Source organism: Sceloporus occidentalis, unplaced genomic scaffold, assembly GCF_023333645.1.
Source record: "Sceloporus occidentalis isolate IW3139 unplaced genomic scaffold, rSceOcc1.0.p SCAF_8, whole genome shotgun sequence".
NCBI lineage: Eukaryota > Metazoa > Chordata > Lepidosauria > Squamata > Phrynosomatidae > Sceloporus > Sceloporus occidentalis.
Window position 1 is genome coordinate 48,721,653 of NW_028316988.1, and position 22,627 is coordinate 48,744,279.

Consider the following 22,627-nt stretch of genomic DNA (forward strand, 5'->3'; position numbering starts at 1 on the left):
CTCCTTTGAGACTAACTGCATCCGCATTGTCGAAATATTCCAGTTTGACACCAGTTTAACTGCCATGGCTCAATGCTATGGGATTCTGGGAATTGTAGGTTTGTGAGACATTTAGCCTTCTCTGTTGGAGAGCTCTGGCAAATAACAAACTCCACAGCATTGAGCCATGGCAGTTAAAGGGGTCTCAAACCGGATTATTTCTGCAGTGCGGATGCAGCCAATAGTGTGAAAGGCTCATAAAAGCATTGACAGAGGTAGAAGAGGCAGATATGTCAAGGGCTGAGTGGGGCATATATAAATCCATCTCATCCTGAGAGGAGCAGATAAAACAGCCTGCCTCAAAGGGAGATGGATCCTCTTTAAACAGAGGTTGGGTGAGGGCTTTAGTTGTATATCCCTGCACAGCAGAAGGGCTGGATTAGATGTTCCTTGCAGTCCTCTTCCGCTCTACAGTTCTATAAATGTTTCTATAGATATTGTTGTGAGTAGTTTGTATTGTAATGCAAGTATGGAGTGACTTGGGAGTTTATCAGACAAGGGAAGTTGGAAGCATAATCCGATGGCAATCCGAACGCAATCATGGGGTTTCACATTATTGCATGATAGACTGCCACACACAAATTTGGGCAAAGGCAAGCTATTTTCAGGCAATGGGAAGCCAGTTCGAACACAATTTGCATTCACGTAATTTTGCTAAACTAGCGAATTCATGTGAATGCGTTCTGGCCCCACTTTCTTTTCATTTGAAATTAAGAGAAATTCCTCCCGTGTGATAAACTCCTTGGCCTTCAATAGACAACAAACACGCATTCACCTCACAAAGGACCTGCTCCGTGTTTTACTAATGCTGATGCCTCCTCTGTCTTTACTGTTCTTGTCCTGCCTTAATAAACCTGCAAAAAGATTCCTTGCAGCTCCAGTTAGAACAAAAGAATAACAATGATAATAGCAATCTTAAAAAGGAAATGCTATTTATCATTATTGTCTGAATAACATTTGCTTTTTCTATCCCAAGCATGACAGGTTTGTACCAAACAAAGTGATACACAAAACCTCCTAAAGCAACCAAGTGACTTCCAGCCTCTAAAGGATGCTCAAGTTGAGTTTTCTGAACATGTCTGGGGTGTTTTCTGGGATAAAAACTATTCTCCGTGCTCTATGAGGAGAGACTTAGGGAGCTGGGGATGTTTAGCCTGGAGAAAGTTAAGAGGTGGTATGATAGCTCTGTTTAAATATTTGAAGAGATGTCCTATTGAGGAGGGAGCAAGCTTGTTTTCTGCTGCTCCAGAGAACAGGACCCAGAGCAAGGGATGCAAGCTCCAGGAAAAGAGATTGCAGCTTAACATGAGGACAGTAAGGGCTGCTGGACAGTGGAAGGAGGGGTGTATCAGAGACTCCTTTGGAGGCCTTTAAACAGAGGCTGGATGGCCATCTCTGTCAATGGGGAGGCTTGGATGGAGAGTTCCTGCATGGCAGAAAAAGGGGGTTGGGCTGGATGGCCTTTGGGGGTCCCTTCCAACTCTAGGCTGCTGATGCACAGAAGGGGTGACATCTCGGGTGTCCCCCGTCTAAGCCCCTCTTCCCCTGCAAGGAAGGCCTCCCTCCCTGCTGCTGACCTTGCTGGTCCTGGGTGCAAGTCCTGCGGCTTCTCCATTGTCTTCTTCCCCTTAGGGCTCGGAGCCTGCCTTGGAGAGCCTTGGCGCGGAGATCCAGGTCCCGGAGGCCGGCTTCCAGCTCCTCCAGCAGCGCCTCGGAAAGGGCGCAGAGCTGGGCCATCTGCCGGAGGAGCCCCGTCGCCCCCGAGGCCCAGGCCTCCCCCAGAGAAGCCCAGGGCGGAGCGGGGCCCCTCCGGAGCAGAGCCCGGGCCTCCACCCTCCGCTTCCAGAAGGGCATGATCAGGGCAGCCCCCCGGGAACAGCCCCGAGGAGGCTGCGAAGAGGAGGAAGGAGGAGAAGCCCCAGGATCAGGATCAGGATGAGGATGAGGAGCCCCAGGAGAAGAAGGGCAGCAGCACCGCCTTCCAGGGTTTGGGCAGCCAAGAGGGAAGGAAGGGAGGCAGAGAAAGAGAGAGAGAAGGAAGGAAAAGAAAGAAAGGAAGGAAGGAAGGAAAAGAGAGAGAGAGAAAGGAAGGGAGGAAATAAATAACAGAGAAAGAAGAAGGAAGGAAAAGAAAGAGAGAGAGGGGGAGGCAAGGAGGAATAAGAAAAAGGAAGTGAGAGAAAAAGGGAGGAAGGAGAGAAGAGGGAAGGAAGAAAGAAGGGAGAGGAATAGGGAGGAAAGCGAGAAGGGAAGGGAAGGGAAGGAAGGAAGGAAGGAAGGAAGGAAGGAAGGAAGGAAGGACGGACCCCAGCCAGCCAGTGGCTCAGGCAAGAGGCTTCTTGGGCGGCAGCAGCCCTGGGATGGGGGTCCTTGGGGTCCCCCAAGATTTGGAGGGGAAGGGAACCGATGGGGCGCAGGGGCCTTCAGTCTCAGGCTTCAGGGGGAGGCAAATCTTGCCATGAAAGCCCCATAGGGAGCTTCAGCTAAGAGGGTCGTCGTAAGTCAGAAATGACTTGAAGGCACACAACAACAACTACAACGTTGTTCTTGTGTGCCTTCAAGCAGCTTCCAACTGACCCTAAGGCAAACCTATCATGGGGTTTTCTTTGGGGGGGGTGACATTGCCATCCTCTGAGGCTGAGAGAGTGTGACTTGCCCAAGATCATTCAGTGGGTTTTTGTCTCTGCGTTGGAATTTTAATCCTAGCCCACAAGTCTATAGTCCAACACTCAAACCACTACATAAACATTGTGTAAAAGCAATAGCGTAGGAAGGGCTCTTCCCAACTCAAATGCTGCCTTTGGGAGAGAGGTGTGAACTTAACTCTTTGGTTTATTCAACTAGTAGTTCCCCCTCACAACTACAGAGGAGGAAGGCCTACTTCTAGATTCCTTAGGCATCTCTATAGATCTCTAGTTTGCGCCTGGCCTTCTGATGCCTACATTTCAGGAATGTCTGTGTTTATTTCAGGATCTTTTCGGACTGAATCGCTCAACTCCACCATTGGCACCTGCAATCCAGAAAGATCTCCAAGGGCCACCGTTCCCTAGCCTTGGTTTCTAGAACCGTCGGAGTTTAGAATGGAAGGGATCTTGGAGGTCATCCAGTCCAGCCGCCCAGCGCAATGCAGGACTCTTTCAACAACAGCATCCCTGACAGATGACCAGACATGTTCAGAGGTAGCCCTTTGCTTTTCCCCTGTTCCATCGTCCTGACTCTGGTACAGACCTTCCTAATCGTGTGACCCCGAGATGTGATGGACTACAAAGCCTATTAGCCTTGCCTTTAAACTAGACTATGGGACTTCGCTAAACATGAACAGGATTCATTGTTAGCCAACCAAAAGTACAAACTTTTTCAGAGGTGTGAAATGTGCTTAACGGAAACATTCAATACCATAGTTTTAGACTGCCATCTCCTGACCGTTGTGTAAAATGCCACAAATGGCTTGACTAGATGATAGAGAATTTCCAACCTTTCATAATTTTGCCATTTCCATTCAGACGCTGACCCTAGAAATGACAGACGCTGACCCTAGAACTACACTGGAGGAGCTACAAAGGCCTAATAGAGTATTCATCTCTAGGTCTTTCAGTGCAACTTTTAGTTAAAGTTGACCTTAGAGTTGCACTGGAGGACCTAGATATTCCTAGAGAGAACATATTAATCAAATCCATGAATAATCAAATCTGCAAATATGGAGGGATGAGTGTATTAATCTCAGTTATCAAATAAGGTCAAATATTATCTATCATGAAAACCTTCCTGGATCATACCAGAGAGCTTTTTTTAAGACTAAAATGACCGCATGAGGCACTAGTGATAGACGTTTGTTGCCACGTGCGCCTTCAACATGTTTCCAACTTATGGTCACACCAAGGTGAACCTATTGCTGGGTTTTCCTGTTCAGAGGAGGTCTTGCCCTTGTCTTTCTCAGAGGCTGAAAGAGCTGCGCATCTTTTAATGCTAATCAACAAAGTACATGTTACAGTTAAAATCATGGTGCCTGCATCCATCTACCATAATAAAAAGTATAAATGGATTGCTATCAGATTTTGCTGTGCATCTTTTACAGCAAAAATGCAACTTGTCGGTTAAAAAATGATAACACAGAAATCGCTACAAGCAAGCCTTCAAATAAAAGGCTGTTGGGTTTTAGAACAAGAAAACATTCTGCAAGCATCCTTCAATTTTAATGTGTCGGTATCCTTAAAACTATAAACATTGAAACAAGAATTCAAAGGAATAAATATCTATGGGCATGATATCTAAATCTATATAAAAACTTCAGATTAAGAGGGGCACCAGACTTGGAGGCCCTGATCCTTCCTCCTCCTCATCCTAAACCTTTTCTTGCTGGAGGAGAAAAGAAAGGCAAGGAGAGCGCATGGAGCATTTTTGTTCAAGCATTTCTATTTAAACATCTTATAAGGAAATAGCTCTCATGCCGCTTCCGTTTAAGACATTAAAATATGAATATGTGACATTGCAAAGCATTTTAATGCATCCAAGGAGGGGGGGGGGAATCAGGTCTCTGCCCCATCTCTCTCTCAGATACACACACAAGGAGGAAATTGCATGAAAATGGGGACAGCAATGAAGAAACCAGGCCAAATACGGCCTAATTTGGCCTGTTAAAACAAGAGCCCAAAGTGTCATAGATATACTATCTTAAATCCTGTCCACACCGTCTCATTTCAGATTTCTACATGTGGTTTGTGAAAATTGGGCAGTGGCTTTGCAAGACTTGAGCTGCGCTGTGAATAACACCCGGCGCTCCTGAAAGCCTCTCGTTATTTGTAGCAGCGCCATAAACCAAAGCCTGTTTGAGGGTTCAAAGCATGGAAAACCAGGCTGATGTTTACCTTAGGGATATGGAGCCAGGCCATGGCTTTGCAAGACCTGAGCTGCCCCTCTCTCAGCTGGAGGATGAGGGTCCGGGTCAGGCCGACCAAAAGGGTGGCCATGGCGGAGTAGCCGCCTCACATCAGGACCCAAAACGCTAGAAGATGACATCGGAGTGAGAAGGAAGAGGGGCCACGGGCCAACATGGCACATGCTCCCACCGGTTGCCCAGATTTTTCATTAATGGTTCCTAGTTCATCCTCCGCCTTCCCACTTCCTCAGCTGCCTTTGAAATGCCCCGGCTTCCTTCTTCTCCTTCTCCTTCTCCTCCCACTTTCCTCCTCATTTCCCTTTGACTGCTGCAGAACTGGGTTCAGAGTTCAGGTCCAGCCATTCAAGGAAGCTGAGGAGGGCCGAAAGGAGCTCGAAGGCACTGAGGCCAAGGGAAGGTATGACGGCACTCAGGACCTCAAAATGTAGATTTGGGGAAGAGGGAACCAGGAATCATTAGAGAGAGGGACCCCCTAAAACAGAGTGGTTTTGACTTTACAAAGCACCAGGAAGAGGATGATGATATTATATATGCAGTGCTGGTTGCCACTGACCTTGTGGAAGGTGCACATACATTGTCTGGTCTTGATTTGCTATCTAAACCATAGCACTGCAGTAGGCATGCTTTAATCCACTTAGATAATATTTTTTTCCTTTGAAAGCATTCCATCTCTGTTTGCTGGAATCTAGGGCCCATTCTGGAACCCATCTGAAGCCTGGCGGCTGTTGGTCATTGACTGTTCTCATCCCACACGGCGGTCAGAGGTCTTTCTGGCAGGCAGCTTCAGTTGGCACCTACTCAAGACCCCAGCATCACCATGGCTAGCGCATGGGGCTACATGAAAGTAAGTGCTCCACTGGCCAGAGAGGAGGAAAGGTCAAGCAGGTTTTCAGTTTGGTCTTTACTAAGTCTGCCCATCCTTCTCTACTCTCGTTCATCTCTCATCTGCAGACTGCCAAACAGTTTATCAAGAAGAACGTCTGCAAACCTGTCTATCTATCTACCTACCTACCTACCTACCTACCTACCTACCTACCTATCCTTCCCTTAATAATATCCTTTTCCTGTCCCTGTTCTAGTTTCCCAGAAGTAAATATAAGCTATGCAGAGGAGGGCAACCCTGAGATGTTTGCTGCAGAGAGCCTTCTCTCTTTGACGGTAATAAAAGAGAGCCCTTTTCTCCCCTTTTTCTTTTTCGTTGGGGAAATTATCAGACAAGGGAAATTGGAAGTATAATCCAACAGCAATCCGAACGCAATCATGGGGTTTCACATTATTGCGTGATAGACTGCCACACGCAAATTCGGGCAATGGCATGCTATTTTTGGGCAATGGGAAGCCAGTTCCAACACAATTCGCATTCACGTAAATTTGCTAAACTAGTGAATTCACCTAAGTGCATTCTGGCCCCACTTTCTTTTCATTCGAAATTATGAGAAATTCCTCCCGTGTGATAAACTCCCAGAAGACTGTCCAAACCCATTCTTTTTTTTATCTTGACAGGATAATGAGGGAGTTAAGGAAACACCGTTAGGAACCGCAGGGAAAGAAAAAGATGATGGGGAGAAGATAAACGACAAAGGCTCTGTGAATTCATCGGTATCAAAAGGGCAAAACTGCGGGGTCTCCCTTCTCCCCTTTGTTAAGGAAAGGCTTTTACAATCAGAGCCACCCCAAGATCATCCCCTTGTACCCCATGTTCTCTCTTTCACTTCTCTCTCCCCTCCATTTATTTATAGGATTTAGACAATGATGCAGAGGCTGATTTTAATTCTGGGTCCATTTCAGACAGGTAAGTTCTCACCTTCGGTCCTGGCTGGGGATCGAATGAGTAGCACATGAAGAAGCAGTCCTGCCCATTTGTTTCATGGACTTTTCCTTTCTTTCTTTCCTTCCTTTTTTCTTCCTTCCCCTTCCATCCTTTCCCCTTCCTTCCTTCCTTCCTTCCTTCCTTCCTTCCTTCCTTCTTCCTACTGGGACTGAGGGGGTAGTAGTAGTAGTAGTAGTAATATCCCTTTCCTGTCCGTATTTCAGTTTGGAGGGCATCCCTGACATGCTCGCAGCGGAGAGCCTTCCCTCGTTGTTGGTAATGAAAGATAGTCCCCCCCTTTTTTTCCCTTTTCTTTTTCATTGGAAGACTGTCCAAAATCCATTCTTCATTTATCCTTATAGGATAATGGGGAAGTTAAGGAAGCACCGCTAGGAGCCGCAGAGAAAGAAAAAGATGATGGGGAGAAGATGAACGACAAAGGCTCTGTAAACTCACGGGTATCAAAAGGGCAAAACTGGGGGGGGGGTCTCCCTTCTCCCCTAAAGGCTTTTAGGATCAGGGCCCATCCCCTTGTACATCATGTTCTCTCTTTCACTTCTCTCTCCCCTCTCTTCATTTATAGGATTTAGACGGCAATGCCTGTCCTGGGCAGGCTGAGTGTAATCCTGGGCCTAGCTCAGACAGGTATGCGTTCTTCTCCGCATGGGTCCTGGCTGGGGACCAAATGAGTGGCACATGAAGCCACTTTTTCCATAGCCTCATCATCTTGGCCCCACTGGTTTCATAGTCTTTTCCTGCCTCATTTCAGAGTCCCAGAACCTCAGAGGGCCTCTGATAAGGAGCAGGGCGATCAAGGGTTTGATGTGGACAAACTGAATCCTTCATCGGTGAGGAAAAAGGGTCTTGCTGACACTTTTTTCAGGGCTCGTGACATACAACAAATGCCATTCACCTCATTTTCCCCTAGTCTCATTTTTCTCTCTTTCCAGACATATGAGGACATACATCGTCTGTGCAAGATGTACCCCCATTTCTCCCGAAAAGTGATGTTTCACACGGCGGACACTATTGCGCAGAAGCATTTAGGACTTATGTTGGAGCATTTCTTGACATCGTCGAAAACGTAGGCGAGTTCCTCCCATGCATCCCTATTTTCCCTCCCAGGGGCTGGGAGCCCAGCAGGGATGCCCATTGGCTCTCCTTCCCTTTCTCTAGGGTCTGTGACGCCCTCATGTTTGAAGTCTTATTTTCACCCAAATGCAACTTATCTGAATGTATACGTGTCTTCTTACAAGAAGCAAACGTAGGCAGTCTGGTTCAGGACAGTGAGACACAGCTTTTAAACAAGGTAAGAGGCTGAACCTCACATGACTTGCATGACAAGGTAGGAAATCCAAATCACCCACAGATGGGAACCCTCCTTCTTTCCGGATTGTTGACAAGAGCGGTCCTCTTACTGAAGCCAGAATCGCCTCTCTCTCCTCAGGTGAAGGCGATCAGAGCAATTGCGGCCATTACAAGGTACACCAATAATGTCCAGGTTCTGAACCCCTGGCTTCCATACCACTTCGTAACGCTGGCGAACGTCTTGGTCAGTCAGGCCCAACACATGGAGAAAGGGACCAACAAGACATTCAAAAAGTACATGGTCCCAGGGTAAGTTGGTTAGAAGGCAGGGCTGGGGGCAAAGGTTGCCAGTGGGGCTAGATTTAGGAACCTAAACCCCTTAACCAATCATCTTTTCTGTCACCTTTCTCTGGTCTCGGTCTCTCTTTTCTGCAGGGAAGCAATTGATATTCTTGCAACCCTGATTCAGAGGCTAAACTTGGTAGGGGAAATGTCCTCCAAGCTCTTCCCCCCAGAGTGATCGCCAGGCTCCTGCCTTCCATCACGGTGAGTTTGGGTTCCCTCCGTCTCTCTCTTTCCCTTCAAAAGGGAAGAGGCACGAATCAAAAACAACTCTTCTTCCCTTCCGCACAGGACTGAAAGACCGTCCCTTCAACCGGTGCCGTGGATCTGCCCCAAAGGACCCCATCTCCTACTCCTGCCAAGGTTTCAGATATCACCAGGAGACTTAGGACTTGTCTCTGGGCAAAGAAAAGGATGCCATCACACCTTTCAACACTGCCACTCGGATGCTGGGTACGGACCTTTCCCCATTCAGGACATGACAATCCCTATTTCAGCCAGGGTTAATATGTCCCATCCACTTCAAGCAGCCTGTCCTGGTTTCCAATCATGGGATGCAGCTGTGCGGCAATGGGGAAAACAAGGTGAGCACTAGCACCTAAAGCCAGGTCTGGACTGAGCTCTGAGGCTTCAACTCCCAGAGACCAGCTGGGTACTTTGAGCGTTGCCTGGATTCACATCCCTGCTCAGCCAAGGAAGGAAGGCAGAGGGAGGATGGAAGAGAGGACTACATCTCCCAGCAGCCCCTGCCCACCATGCCCTTCCTGCCACTGTTGGTCAGTTGGCCAGGCTCCCCTAAGCGTCTGCTTCCGCCCCTTCCTCCTCTTTCCTCTCCTTCTTTTCCTCTTCCTCTTTCCTCCCCCCTTTTCCTCTTTCCTTGCCCTCTTTCCTCCCCTAGCTCTCCTACCTCCGCTTTCCTCTCCCTCCTCTTTCCTCTCCGTCCTCTTCTTTCCTCTTTCCTCCCCTTCCTTTCCTCCCTCCCTTTCTTTCTTTCCTTTCCTTCTCTCCTTTCTTTCTTTCTTCCTTCCCTCCCTCCCTCCCTCCTTCCCTCTCTTTCTTTCCTTTCCACTTTTCTTTCCCCTTCCTTCTTCCTTCTTTTCCTCTTTCTTTTTTCTTTCCATCTTTCTTTCTTTTTTTCCTTCTTCCTTCCTTTCCTTTTTCTTTTTTCCTTCCCTCCTTCTTTTCTTCCCTCCCTCCCTCCCTCGTTCCTTTCCTTTCTTTCATTCATTCCATACCTCTTTCTTTATTCCTGCCTGCCTGCCTTCCTTCCTGCCTGCCTTCTGTTCCTTCCTTCCCTCTTTCTTTATTTCCTTTTCCTTCCTTCCTTCAGTCCTTTCTCTTCCTTTCTTTGGTGTTTATCAGACAGGGTCTTTGCAGCTCAGATCTGGGGCGTCTGCGGATTGGGCGATTCGCATTCATGTGATAACGAGAATGTATTTTCATACCTGGTAGCTTTAAATGTGAGTCCCTTCCACGGGACTTCCAAACTGAATCCTTACTGGCTCCTCATTTTGGCGAGTTTTGGCGAGTGCGCTAAATAAGAGGATTGACACGATTCGCATTGGGGCTCGGTTCGAACTCATGGCGAATTGGTCTGGTGTTCAATCCCAATTTGCTTGTGCTCCTGAACACCATCGCAAGACCCCCGAGTTGCAAATCTCCCATGATGTCCTGCTGCAATTTGCCCCATTTGCTTCCGGTGGCCCTTTTCGCTTTCAGGGTAACTGGGGCTGGGAGCGATCATCTCTCTCTCCTTCCCTCTCCATCCCCAATGCACCTTCTCCAGAGGGGCCTGGCCAGCCAGCGCTCTCTCCCTCCCTCCCTGCCACTCTCTCTCTCTCTCTCTCTCTCTACACACACACACACACACACACACCCCTACATCCATCCTCTTGTCATTCTCCTCATCTATTCCATCTACATCTCTCCTTTCCTGTCCTCTTAGGTTGCATCCACACTGGGGAGATAATCCAGTTTAACTCCAGTTTAACTGTCCTGGCTCACTGCGATGGAATTCTGGGAGTTCCATCTCTCCCTCCAGCTCTATTTCAGAAACATTAACATACATCCTTATAGAGATCTTGTTGCACCTCTGAGACATATATATATACACATACACACACACACATATATACACATATACACACATATATATATACACATACACACACACACACACACACACACATATATATATACACACAAAAATCATACACACACAGCTTCTTTGTTGTTGGTGGTAGTGATGTGTGCATGTGTGTGTGTCAACTGTAGGGCAAAAATCTGGGGGAAATTGTAAATGGAGGGAGGGTTGAAAAAGGTAGAAAATCAATTATGGAGTATTTCATTTTATCATGATTCAGGAAAACTATAGCCTAGTTCTTTTCATGGGCCTTCACATCTCTAGTCTGCGCTCAAGTCATTTCCAGACTTATGGCAACCCTAGTAAGAGAGGGTTTGATTTTGCCATCTTCTGAGGTTGAGAGAGTGTGACTTGCCCGAGGGGTTTCCTGGGGAGGATTGTTCAGAGGGGGTTCACCCTTGCCATCCTCTGAGGCTGAGAGAGTGTGACTTGCCTGAGGGGTTTCCTGGGGAGGATTGTTCAGAGGGGCTTCACCTTTGCCATCCTCCGAGGCTGAGAGAGTGTGACTTGCCCGAGGGGTTTCCTGGGGAGGATTGTTCAGAGGGGCTTCACCTTTGCCATCCTCCGAGGCTGAGAGAGTGTGACTTGCCCAAGGGGTTTCCTGGGGAGGATTGTTCAGAGGGGCTTCACCCTTGCCATCCTCCGAGGCTGAGAGAATGTGACTTGCCCAGTGGGGTTTTTTTACACCCAAGTAAGTGATCAGACCCTGGTCGTCCTCCACTGCTGCCTCTTGCAGCACTTCCTCAGATGCATCTAGGTGCTCCAAAATATGTCTTTGAATTGTATTACTATTAATATTATTATTATAAATTGAAAGAAAGAAGTTGGCAGCATGAGATTTCCTAAAGTCTGCTTCCTCAGATGCACTTAGTCTCAGAGGTGCAACAAGATCTCTAAAAGAATGTATGTTAATGCTTTTGAAATAGAGCTGAAGGAAGAGATGAAACTCCCAGAATTCCATAGCACTGAGCCAGGACAGTTAAACTGGAGTTAAACTGGATTATCCCCAGTGTGGAAGCAACCTAAGAGAAGGCAACTGCTACAAAGGGAAGGAGAGATGTAGATGGAATAGATGAGGAGAATGACAAGAGGATGGATGTAGATGTAGATGAAATGGATCGGGGCTCTGACAAGGAGGACCCTTTGAATTTGGCTGCGAGGGAAGGGAAACTAGAAAGGAGGAAGGAAAAAGGGGGAGCTGTCATTCAGGTGAAGCTAGCATTCGCATGAAAGTGGAGCCTGGCTCCCTTCTTAGCCCTGGAAGTGCAAAGGTTCAAGATGCCTTCAGGGCCCCACTGAGCATGTGCAAAGGTCCCAATTTGAATCGTTGAATCCCCCATGGTATGCACCGGTGTGGAAATACAATTTGCACTCACTCCGCTTTGCCTGAATCCGCATCACGTGACTTCCTTCGATTTGATTCCCCCTCAGTTCGGAAGGGCAACGGAACAGCAACCAGGTATGAAAATACATTCTTGTTATCATGTGAATGCGAATCGCCCGATCCGCAGATGCCCTGGATCTGAGTTGCAAAGACCCTGTCTAATAAATGCCTTTCATTCCCTCTTTCTTTCCTTCTTTCCTTCCTTCCTCCCTTCTTTCCTTTTCCTTTTTTCTTTCCTTCCCTTTCTCTTTCCTCCCTTCTTCGCCTTTCCCCATTCTCCTTCCCCTCCTTCCTTCCTTCATTCCCCTCCTTCCCCTTCCCCTCTTTCCTCCCTCCTTCCCCTTCCCCCTTTTTCCTCCCCTTCTCCCCCCTTTTCCTTCTCCTTTCCCTCCTCATGCCAGTCCCATGAAAGAGGAGGAGCCAGAGGCTGCCCCTCTGCTGCTGCCTGAGGCATGGCATTGGTGCCATCTTCTTTGCCCAGGGAGGTCCAGTCTCGGGGGGGGGGGGGAAATAGCCTTTCCCTCCCTCCCTCCTTCCCTCCCTCCCTTCCTTCCTTCCTTCCTTCCTTCCTTCCTTCCGCCTGGCAATCTGAAGTGAATGGCAGGAACCATCTCTCTGGTGCTGAGCCCAGCAGGCCAAGGCAAACAAATCAGAGTCCAGAAAGGCTGGGGAATGGCATTTCCACTATTGCTATTTGTTTTTTAAATTATTACTATATTTGTTGTATTTCATTTCTGTATTGCTCTGCCCTTTATTATCATCATTATTGTTGTTGTATTGTTCTGTTTTTATTACTGTAAGTATTAATTTTTCAATTGTGTCATTGCTTCCTTCTTTTGTTACAGCAATGATATTACTGAATCATTGATTGCTGAACTGTTAAATAGTAACTTGTGTGTTCATGCACTTTGCTGTGGTTTCTTCTTCTTCTTCAAACCTTCTTACTTCCCAAATTCTCAGCTGCTTTTAATAATGTACCAGGACTCATTCCCACGGACAGTTTAACTTAAGCAGTTAAGATTCCTGGTTTGCACCCAGGCGGCCCGGGTTCGACTCTCGGTGTGGGAAGTTTCACTGTTTTTATCTATTTGCTTCCATAGTTCTTTTAAAAAATTAAACCCAGTTGGAACCCTGAAATAAACCCCTTCCATTGCATCACAAAAAAGGTAAGGTTTCCAACATTTCCAAAGTGGAAATTCTCCAGTTCCAAGGCAGGAAAGCAACCAAGGCGGCTGCAGAGGAAACCTCTGGAATATCCTCTTTCCAACCTTTTCAATTAACTCCTATTATTTAATTAACTCCTATTATTACTCCAGTAATCCCCATTCAGTTGCATATTGCTGTCTGCCTGAGAGTTATTTTTGACTTAAGGTATTATTATTATTATTATTATTATTACCCTGCCCTTTCCCCAAAACTGGGACTCAGGGCTGCTTACAACATTTAAAAAATAGTACAATTAAAAATCTACAAAAACAGTACATTAAAACAGAATTAAATAAGTACCATAAGTAAAACAAATTGCATATATTAAAACATCAAATGCCTTTTAAAAAATAAAGTTAAAAATACATTAAAGAAATATAGCACCCCAGATCCTTCTTTAAAAGCTTTCTATTTTGAATTCCTGTCCGAAGAGGAGGCTGAGAGAGTGTGACTTTACATGAGGGCACCCACTGGCTTTATATGGGAGGTGCTGTATTAAACTGCAATTAACAGTTGCAACCCCCAATATGCCATGCAGGAATACACAATGCACTCCCTGGGACAGATGCCCATCCAGCCACTGTTTAAAGACCTCCAAAGAAGGAGCCTCCATCGTCCTCCAAGGCAGAAGTGTCTTCCACTTTCTTACCACCAAGGTCTTCCTAATGTTTAGCTGGAATCCTTTCTCCTGTAGCTTGCATCCATTGCTCCAGGTCTTATTCTCTGGAGCAGCAGAAAACAAGCTTGCTCCATCCTCAATGTGACACCCTTCAAATACTTAAACAAGGGTGATCATATCACCTCTTAACCTTCTCTTCTCCATCCTAAACATCCCCAGCTCCCTAAGTCTCTCCTCATAAGGCTTTATGGTTTCCAGACCTTCCACCATTTTGGTTGCCTTTCTCTGGACAAGGCTTGCTCCATTGTTGCCTTTGCATAATGTTTAATAATCTGCTCTAGAATCTTTCCAGGTATTGATGTCAAGCTGACTATTATTTGGGTCCTCTTTTTTCCCCATTTTGTAAAGTGAATAGTTTGGGATCCAGGCCAGATGCTGGATCAAACCAGTCATGGGTGGCATGCCTAGGATCCAGGTAGAACCCAGTTATTGATCGGGTGGCATATGAATCCTATCCATGATTCCTCACCAAGAATGTGAGGATACCTGGACCACAGGCTATCACTGCGATTGTACTGTCACTGTTATTTAGGAAGGATGGGGGGAATAGATTTTTTTCTTCACATTGGCAATATCCATGTGAGGCCTTTCATTTTCACTCCACGCAGAGAAAATGTTCTTAATGCCAGTTGTTATAAGCTGCCTTATATCTGTGTGAGGTCACTGCACTTGTTGCTGATTGCTGGTGGTTCTTTCTTTAAACAGCTACCTGTTCCGCAGCCGAGTGCAAAACATCCAAGCTTCAGTGAAATGCAATCACAATAGCTGTGTCTTCTGGGGCCCAGCCCAGAATCCTCATTCTCCTGCAAACTGCTTTGAACACCCTTTTGATTTTCTTCCATTAGCATGCAGAAGGAAGAAAAATGTCACTCAGTGGTGATCAGTCAATGTCAGTTCTGTTTACAGTGATGAATGTCTTTCCTGACTTAAATGTGGTAGATCACGTCAGTAAAGCACTTGGGTTTTGCAGGCATTTTAAAAGCACAGGGCAAGCATACTTAGTGGCTGGATTACTGCAGTGTGTGCCACATGGAAGCAACCCTTGGGGACTGCTGATACACCTCAACTATGTCAAAGCCTAGCTGCTAACACAACACACACACACCCATGTGGTGCCCTCCAGATTTTTGGTCTACAATGCCCATCTTTTGTTACCATTGGCCATGCTAATCCTTCCCCTGGGTGTTCATATATCGCTTTGCATAGAATTTAGGAGACTCCAACTTGGAACTCGGTGAATATGGACTCTTTCCAAAAAGTCATAACATGCTTGGCCTATGATTTGGTAGCCAAGAATAAATAGCTATGGCTGCATCCACACTGGAGAAATAATGCCGTTTGACATTGCTTTAACTGGGCTGGCTCAATGCTATGGAATTCGGTGAACTGTAGTTTGTGGCGGCCCCAGAGCAGAGCTCTTCTCTTCTCTGGGGCCACCACAAACTACAGTTGCGAGAAGTCCATAGCACTGACACAGGGCACTTAAAGCAGTGTCAAACTGCATTATTGCTGCAGTGAAAAATGGCTTCCTCATCAGGCAAGGTGTTAAAACCATACAGGAGGAAAAAACTGAAGATGTTGCTGCTGTATGTTGGGCTTCTCCCTGGGGGTATGGCTGCAGGCCTGCTTTAGTGAGTTTCTGCCTGCTTTTCAACATTGGCCACTACACCACTTTTTATGATTAAGCCCGAGCTGAATTTTTTTGGAAGTGCTAATGTTGTTGGCTATATTTCAGAGGAAAGACCTGGCAAAACAATCTCTTGAGTCTTGCTTGCCTAATAAAACCCTATGAAATTCACAGGGTATCCATAAGTTCACATACCAACGCACACATAAGCCCTTATCACACGGCAGGTTTTGCAGCTCTGATCCAAAGCCACTGCGGGTCCAAACATGTAAATTCACGTTATAACGTGATGGATTATCACAGGTGATTGCTTTCTATGGAGGGGTTGTTCCGAGGCGGATCCACAATCAATCCAAAATGACTCCTGATGTAGTTGACTTCAGTAACAAGAGAATTCACAAAAATTGTTTCCAAGCTCATTTCGATTTCAATCCAAATTGGTCTGGTGTGGAAAATCACCCCAATCTCACTCCCCCGGTACCCTTCGTCCTGCTCCTTCCTCATCCTCCTGTACCCCGATCCAGCTCTCCCTGGCCCCCTGCATCCTGCTCCTTCATCCTCCACCTCCTCATCCACCCCGATCCTTAAGGAGAAGATGTCATGGGGGTTTTCTTGGCATGTTTCTACAGAGGGGATTTGCCCTGGGCTTCTTCTCAGCCCCACTGAGCATGCGCAAGGGTGGCAATCCGAACTGATGTTGTGATAACTTATTTTGCGGTTGCTCTACCTTAGGAACGACCACAATTTAACCTTCATGTGTGATAGCTTATCACGTGAATTGCCTTGGATTTGAATTGACTCTGCTTTTCCTTCCTTTCCCCTTCCCTTTGGAATGGTTTTGGTTTGGAGTTCCTATTTCACGTGTGATGAGGGCCATACACTGTAGCCAGATACATGATCGCAAGTATTTGGCCAGCTATTCCTCCAGAAGCCAGCAGGTGACGGTGGCTGCACATTGATGAAAATACATTTGCCTATCTAAACAGTAGAGATTATTATGACTTTGGGCAGAAAAGTGGGCAGAATGGAAATTGCATTTTTCTAGTGGTCAGCATAAAAATGTCAGGGCTGAACCAAGGAATGCAAGCTTGATTTCATTTCTCCACCTTTTTTCCCTAACAGTGGAGGCTGCCCCATGTCTTTCATGTGTCTCATCACTCATCCTTCCTGCAACCTATTTCATCCATTTTAGCAGGCAGGCCATGTTTCCAGCACCCCTAAGACTAAGACTGTGACACCTTTACAAAACCTGCTTATGAAGGACCCAAGCAGGCTGACCTTTTCTGTGAAATGCTTCTGTAAATGCTTCCCTCCATATGGTAGCACATGGCCGTGCTCCTTGTTTATCTGCACCATTTGGCAATCAGTGTATACTGTTCCTGAATATGACGGTTCTTGTTACAGCAACCCTTCATGAATTAGTCTGGATCTTTTTTTAACACACACCCCTCTCATCCCGCAAACATCCTCCGTCATCATTCACATGTTCTCTGAAATGAATTTCATCAGCATTGCTTGAAGAAGCGCGTCTGCTTCTTTCACTGAAGGAGGGGTCAGGTCGGTGCCTGGAAGCTCCTGTGACATTTGATTCAGTAAGGATAGGATTGCCATACTCAGCTTCAGCTGACCAGATAAAGCATCAGTTCTCTGCTGAGCCATTTTTCCCCTATTACATGCAACAACCAACGGGGAAGCTTAGGTTTAACATAAAATGGGACACTGCTCTGAGACTTTGCTGGGTCAGACTTTGCTGCTCGCCAAGAAGCATCCTAATGAGCTGTCTTTGAAGTCAGACTGGTTCCACTCTTTCTAGGTGAGCAAATGAGAATGACCCCTCCAGACCCAAGGAGAAGGTGGGGTAGCAGTTCCATGTCTTTAAATTCAATGTGCAATGGCACCATGTATAACAAGGGAGGGGATCAGACAATGCCATTTCCCCTACTTGTAGCCCTCCTGTGCCTTTCCATTTCTTTTTTCCTTTCCACAGAAAATCCATTCAGCAGGGAAAGACAGGATAGCTGAACAATGTCTCATGATGGATGGTATTAGGGAAGCATTCTTGAAGCACCCTTATGTCAGGAAAGCAAGTCTACAAATCTTTGGGGACTTTGAACACAGAGCTTTGTGGGTTCGTTTATGCCTTTTTGCTGACAGATTTTCCGGAGATGAAAACAGGCATTTTTCAGTATCATTTCTCCACTGTGAAGAAATGTACATTCTCATCCCCCTCCATCCCTGTCTCTAGCTGAGCCGTTTCTGTTACATTGAGGAAGGCAGTCCTGCAAAGCAGAAGACAACTCAGATGGTGATGATGACTAGAGAGATGAAATAGGTTTTCTTTTTCTTTTTCCAAGCAGCATTAATGCTGTCTGAACTGTCTTGCAGTAGCGGGGTGGGGGCAATACAGTTCTCCTGATATAGAAGCATTTGATGCTTATCACCGGAATTGAATAGGACTCTGTCAATCCTCATTAATGTTCAGTAATGAGAGATTATGCAAGCTCTAGACTCAACCCAACAGAAAAACCTGCAATTTCCTTCCCTTCCTTTGCTTTTGCTTTCATTGTGCTTCCCCCTTTTTCCTGTTCCTGGTAATGAACTGCAAAACATTGTTGCTTCCACAATCTCTTCTTATTCTATTGCTGGGTACTTGTTATCTTCCCGGCATTGATCATTCACAAGGCTTAATGAATTCTGTACAGCATTAGATGCAAACCCAGTCAATTTCATCAAAGTAATGGGAGAATGCCAGAACTGAAAAAATCAAATTGAGGCCCTTCTGAAGGTTATATTTTTGAACTTTTTACACTCAGTCCAGAATACCTAAACACACCAAAGGTTCCAGTTGTTACTCTGAGACCAGGCCCCCAATCACCCCTCTCATATTTGATATGAATCTAATATTAAAAGGTAGGCTTCAAAGATATAGCCGTGTTAGTCTGCAGAATCAGACTAAATAAAATGAAATATAGAAGTTGGCAACATGAGGTTTCGTAGACTTCAATCTACTACTTGCTCAGATGCATACAGAGGAGTGGAAACCAGGGACAGATATTATATATATATATATATATATATATGCGCCATTGGTATGTGAACATGTCAATTCAGATTCAAAATCCCTTGTGTATGGAAATGAAGAAGCAAGTCCAATTTCAACCATGGTAGTTAGATGGTCATTTCAACACTATCTGACCCATTCTCAGGGAGCGTCCTCCCCTCATCTATTCTCTCCACCTACAGGTTAGTTTCCATTGCCAAACTAGTCTTGTCTCTTCATTTCCATATACATTGGCCAGTTCGCAATGTCTTTGTTCACTAACAAACCCTTGCTGATCCACTAGGGACAATCCAGAAACGGACGTAGCCAGGATTTTAGGAAGGGGGGGGGGGGTCCAGACTAAGTGCCACCATTATAATGGGGCTTGGGCACGGCAGCGCAGCAGCACGCACCATTCATTTTTCTAATGGAAGGGGGGTCCGGACCCCAAGAACCCCCCCCTTGGCTACGTCCCTGCCAGGAATCTACCGGACTCATGCCATCAGGTGTCAGTGATGCCTATGAAATCAAATGGCAGGCTATGCAACATGGGACATCCACAACTGGATCTTCTGACCTTGTTCTTATTAAAATATAACAAAAGAATACCAACCATGTTCATCTATCCACACCTCCTGAATCTTCTTGCCTTTTAGTTTTTCATTAAAACAGCCATAGCCATAGGTTCAGAGTCATTTTCTCCTGCACGGGAGCTAGGAACTCTTGGAAAGAGTAAATATACTACAGTGTATGGGTGCATTTACACTGTAGAAATAATGCCATTTGGCACCACTTTAAGTGCTGTAGTTCCATCCTATGGAATCCTGGAATTTGCAATTTTATAAGGTTTTTGGAGTGCTGATGCCTCACAAAACTATAAATCTCAGAATTCTGTAGGATGGAGCCATGGCGGTTAAAGTGGCATCAAACTGCATTATTTCTACAATGCAGATGCATCCAATAATACATTTCAGAATATTTATTTATTTATTTATTTATTTATTTATTATATTTCAAATCTCACATCCTCTGTTGGGCTCCAGGATCACCAGACATACCTTCCTTTCAATTTAACTTCACAACAGTCCTATGAGGTAGGTCAGGCTGACAGAGGGACTGGCCCCAAGTTACCCAAAGAGTTTCATGGATCAAGAAGGATTATAACTTGGTTCTCCCAAATCTTAGTCCAACCACTACATCAGCATAATACAGAATATAAGTAACAACAACTGTTTAAGCAAAGTGGGTAGACGGACTTAGATCAACATATAAACATAAAAAGGTCAGAGACTGAGTAGCTTATTGCTCAGCATTTTAAACTAGCTTCAGCCTCCTGTGCCGGAGCCGGGACACGGGATGGAGGTGGGGATCATTGCCATCAGCCCAAGTCCCAGCCGCACTCCGCCAGAACTTTTTAGAAGTCAGAAAGGTTTCCAGCTGGGACCCGGCTGAGACCCAGGCTGATGGCAGCCGGTGATTCAGCAGCGATTTAGTGAACAAAAATCCCCATCTCCATCCCACAGAGGCTGGAACCAGTTTCAAATGCTGAGCCATAAACTCCTTAATCAGACAAAACGCTTAAACTAGAGCTTGGGAAAATTACTTGTGTACCAAATTCCCAGGATCCCTTAAGCAGTGGACAAGCTGGTTGGGTTTTGGATGAAATGTACTTCAAAACTGACTTTTCCAATCTCTGATTGAATATCTGGAGATGTTCGTTTTCCATCATATCAACAGATTTGAAATGGTATTGCCTGTCACATACTACCCTTTGTTCCTGATCCCCACACAGTCAAGAAGGGGGGCCTCTGCCTATGCTGGCATCCCTACAGACCCTTTCAACTGACAAGAGAAATAAAATACGAGACAAAACATAGGCCTGTGGTGCTAACATCAACACTTTTCTTACTCTGTATGGTTTTTAAAACACCTTTGCCTGATGAATTACAGAATCATAATGTTGGAAGGGACCCAAAGTGCCATCCAGTCCAACCTGTGCCATGCAGGAACATAAAAGCAAAGCACTCCCTACAGATGGCCATCCAGCCTCTGTTTCAAAAACCTCCCAAGAAGATTTCACCACACTCCGAGGCAATATATTCTACTTTCAAACAGCTCTTACCTTCAGGAAGTTCTTCCTAATGTTTAGGTGGAATTGCTTTTCTTGCAGCTTGAACCCATCGCTCCATGTCCTAGGCTCTGAAGAAGACCATATTGGCCTAAGAAGGCATCACTATTTTGTGTGGTTTGGATTTTGTTGTACTGTATTTTGCTGCATGGCCAGCACAGCTACCCCTGAATGCGATTCCTGTTCCTTCTGACTTTTGAAAAAATGCTTTTCTCAGAAATGTCCTGCTTGACAGTCTCTGATGGGATTAACTGTCAAGAAGTAGATCAGTCGTTCACTGCTGTCTTGACACCGTGCTCTTGTTGTCACGGTTTGAGCCATTTTTCCTCGAAAGCCCAACAAGGAAAAGATGGATGAGGCACTGAGCCAAGCAGGTGTCAGCATTGCAAGCCATGAGTGAAGGAAAGAAGGAAGGGAAGCAGCAAAGTGAAAGAAAATTGATGGTTGCTTTCCCCAAAAAAATGCACCTAGAGCTTCAGATCTTTCATCCAGTTCCTCTGCAATTACATTTATTCAGTGACTGGATTTTCAGGCCTCTTCATTAGGTTCTTTCTTACATTAACTCTATTGTCTTCCCCACAACTCCCATATCATCCAATAAAACATGGATGTGCGAACACACATATGGTAAAATAATATTCAGTCCCACAGGTGATGATAAATTTTGCATTCATCATTACAGTCCTTATAGCCAGGTTCTCAATGGGAATCCAAAAATGTGTTGTTCCACATAAACAAACTCATTCTGACAGTTTTTAGTTCCACCACAAGCTGTTCTTTTGCAAAGCTAATGGGTCTTCATTGCTCATTCACAATGAAGCTACCACAACATCCTTTGCATTACAAGAAGTGCTCACAAGAAGTGAGTTATGGCACTGGGTGACACCAAACCTGGTGGCACCACTGTTGCTGGCTGCTAGCTTTCTAGCACACATGTTGCTTTCTGTTGCCACAGAGTTCCAGATAAATAAAATTGCTCTGAAACCCTGAGATGGCTAAAGCAGTTGGGAAGGTCTTTAAGGACAGACGGAGGTAGAAAAGCAGCAAGGAAGGGTTTAACCATATGCTGCCAGTCTCCAAACACACCAATTCGGCCACTCCTTCACTCAAAGTTGCTATATCTTGAATTTAATATTCACTTTTAAAAGACCCACCCAGGGCTTTTGCATGTTTATTTTTGCACCAGCTAGGAAAAGAAAGAATACAGCAGCCCAATGTTCTTATAAGCAGGCAAGTGGCAAGACGATGTTGAAAAACAGAGCCATTTTTCACCTCTATGCTTTTCCTGTCATTTGTTCACAACTCCAATAACCCTCTGAAAACCATTTCACAAATTAACTCCATCCAGAATCCCTAGAGAGTAATGAGAGAGTGTACTGCTTCGCGAGGATGTGCCTCCATATATTGATCTGATTTATTGCAACAAAGACAAAAACAACAACAACCCAAGACAAGAAAACTAAATAATGAGAGTTTTGAGAAAGCAAAAAATAAACCACTATAAAATGTCCTAACAATAGTTTTTGGTGGGTTTTTCGGGCTACGTGGCCATGTTCTAGAAGAATTTATTCCTGACGTTTCGCCAGCATCTTCTCTGAAGATGCCAGCCACAGATGCTGGCGAAACGTCAGGAAGAAACTCTTCTAGAACATGGCCACATAGCCCAAAAACCCACAAAAAACTATGGATGCCGGCCATGAAAGCCTGTGACTTCACATTGTCCTAACAATGTTGGACTGCAATTCCCATCAACCCTAGTTGCCAGTGTAGTCAGTGGATTTGGGGGATAACAGTTTAGCAACATCTAGGAATAGATTATGGGGATACTAGTCTCAACAACCTCTGACAGCCCCCATGTTCCCCATCTTTGTCCTTTATGCTAAAGAAGCATAGGGACATTTAGGACAAAATGGAAGACTGTTAGATGAACTTGGACAATCTTCCAGGAGAGCTTTAAACTTTTTCAGGCTGTGAACAAGATCCTGTATGGCACAGTACAGTGTAATAGTTCCACAGGTGGAACT

General features: G+C 45.5%; 1 protein-coding gene and 1 long non-coding RNA gene across 2 annotated transcripts; both read left to right on the forward strand.

Moving 5' to 3' along the window:
- The first annotated feature begins 6,018 nt into the window (after window positions 1-6,018).
- On the forward strand, window positions 6,019-6,873 carry LOC149308876 (uncharacterized). The gene is made up of 3 exons (XR_016282196.1): window positions 6,019-6,094; window positions 6,440-6,535; window positions 6,676-6,873. It is a non-coding gene; the product is annotated as an uncharacterized LOC149308876 (long non-coding RNA).
- A 116-nt stretch (window positions 6,874-6,989) lies between these two features.
- On the forward strand, window positions 6,990-8,762 carry LOC149308877 (uncharacterized). Its single transcript, XM_089537151.1, has 9 exons — window positions 6,990-7,022; window positions 7,109-7,204; window positions 7,330-7,391; window positions 7,516-7,594; window positions 7,697-7,830; window positions 7,923-8,055; window positions 8,194-8,363; window positions 8,490-8,600; window positions 8,688-8,762. Exons 1-8 carry the CDS (start codon window positions 6,990-6,992, stop codon window positions 8,572-8,574), a joined length of 792 nt encoding a protein of 263 aa, XP_089393277.1. The 3' UTR covers window positions 8,575-8,600; window positions 8,688-8,762.
- Window positions 8,763-22,627: the final 13,865 nt, after the last annotated feature.

Coding starts and splice junctions, on each gene's coding strand:
- LOC149308877 (XM_089537151.1), top strand. CDS start 6,990: ATGCTCGCAGCGGAGAGCCTTCCCTCGTTGTTG. Junction 7,205..7,329: donor AAGGCTCTGTAAACTCACGG/GTATCAAAAGGG, acceptor CTTCATTTATAG/GATTTAGACGGCAATGCCTG. Junction 8,364..8,489: donor AAAAAGTACATGGTCCCAGG/GTAAGTTGGTTA, acceptor TCTTTTCTGCAG/GGAAGCAATTGATATTCTTG.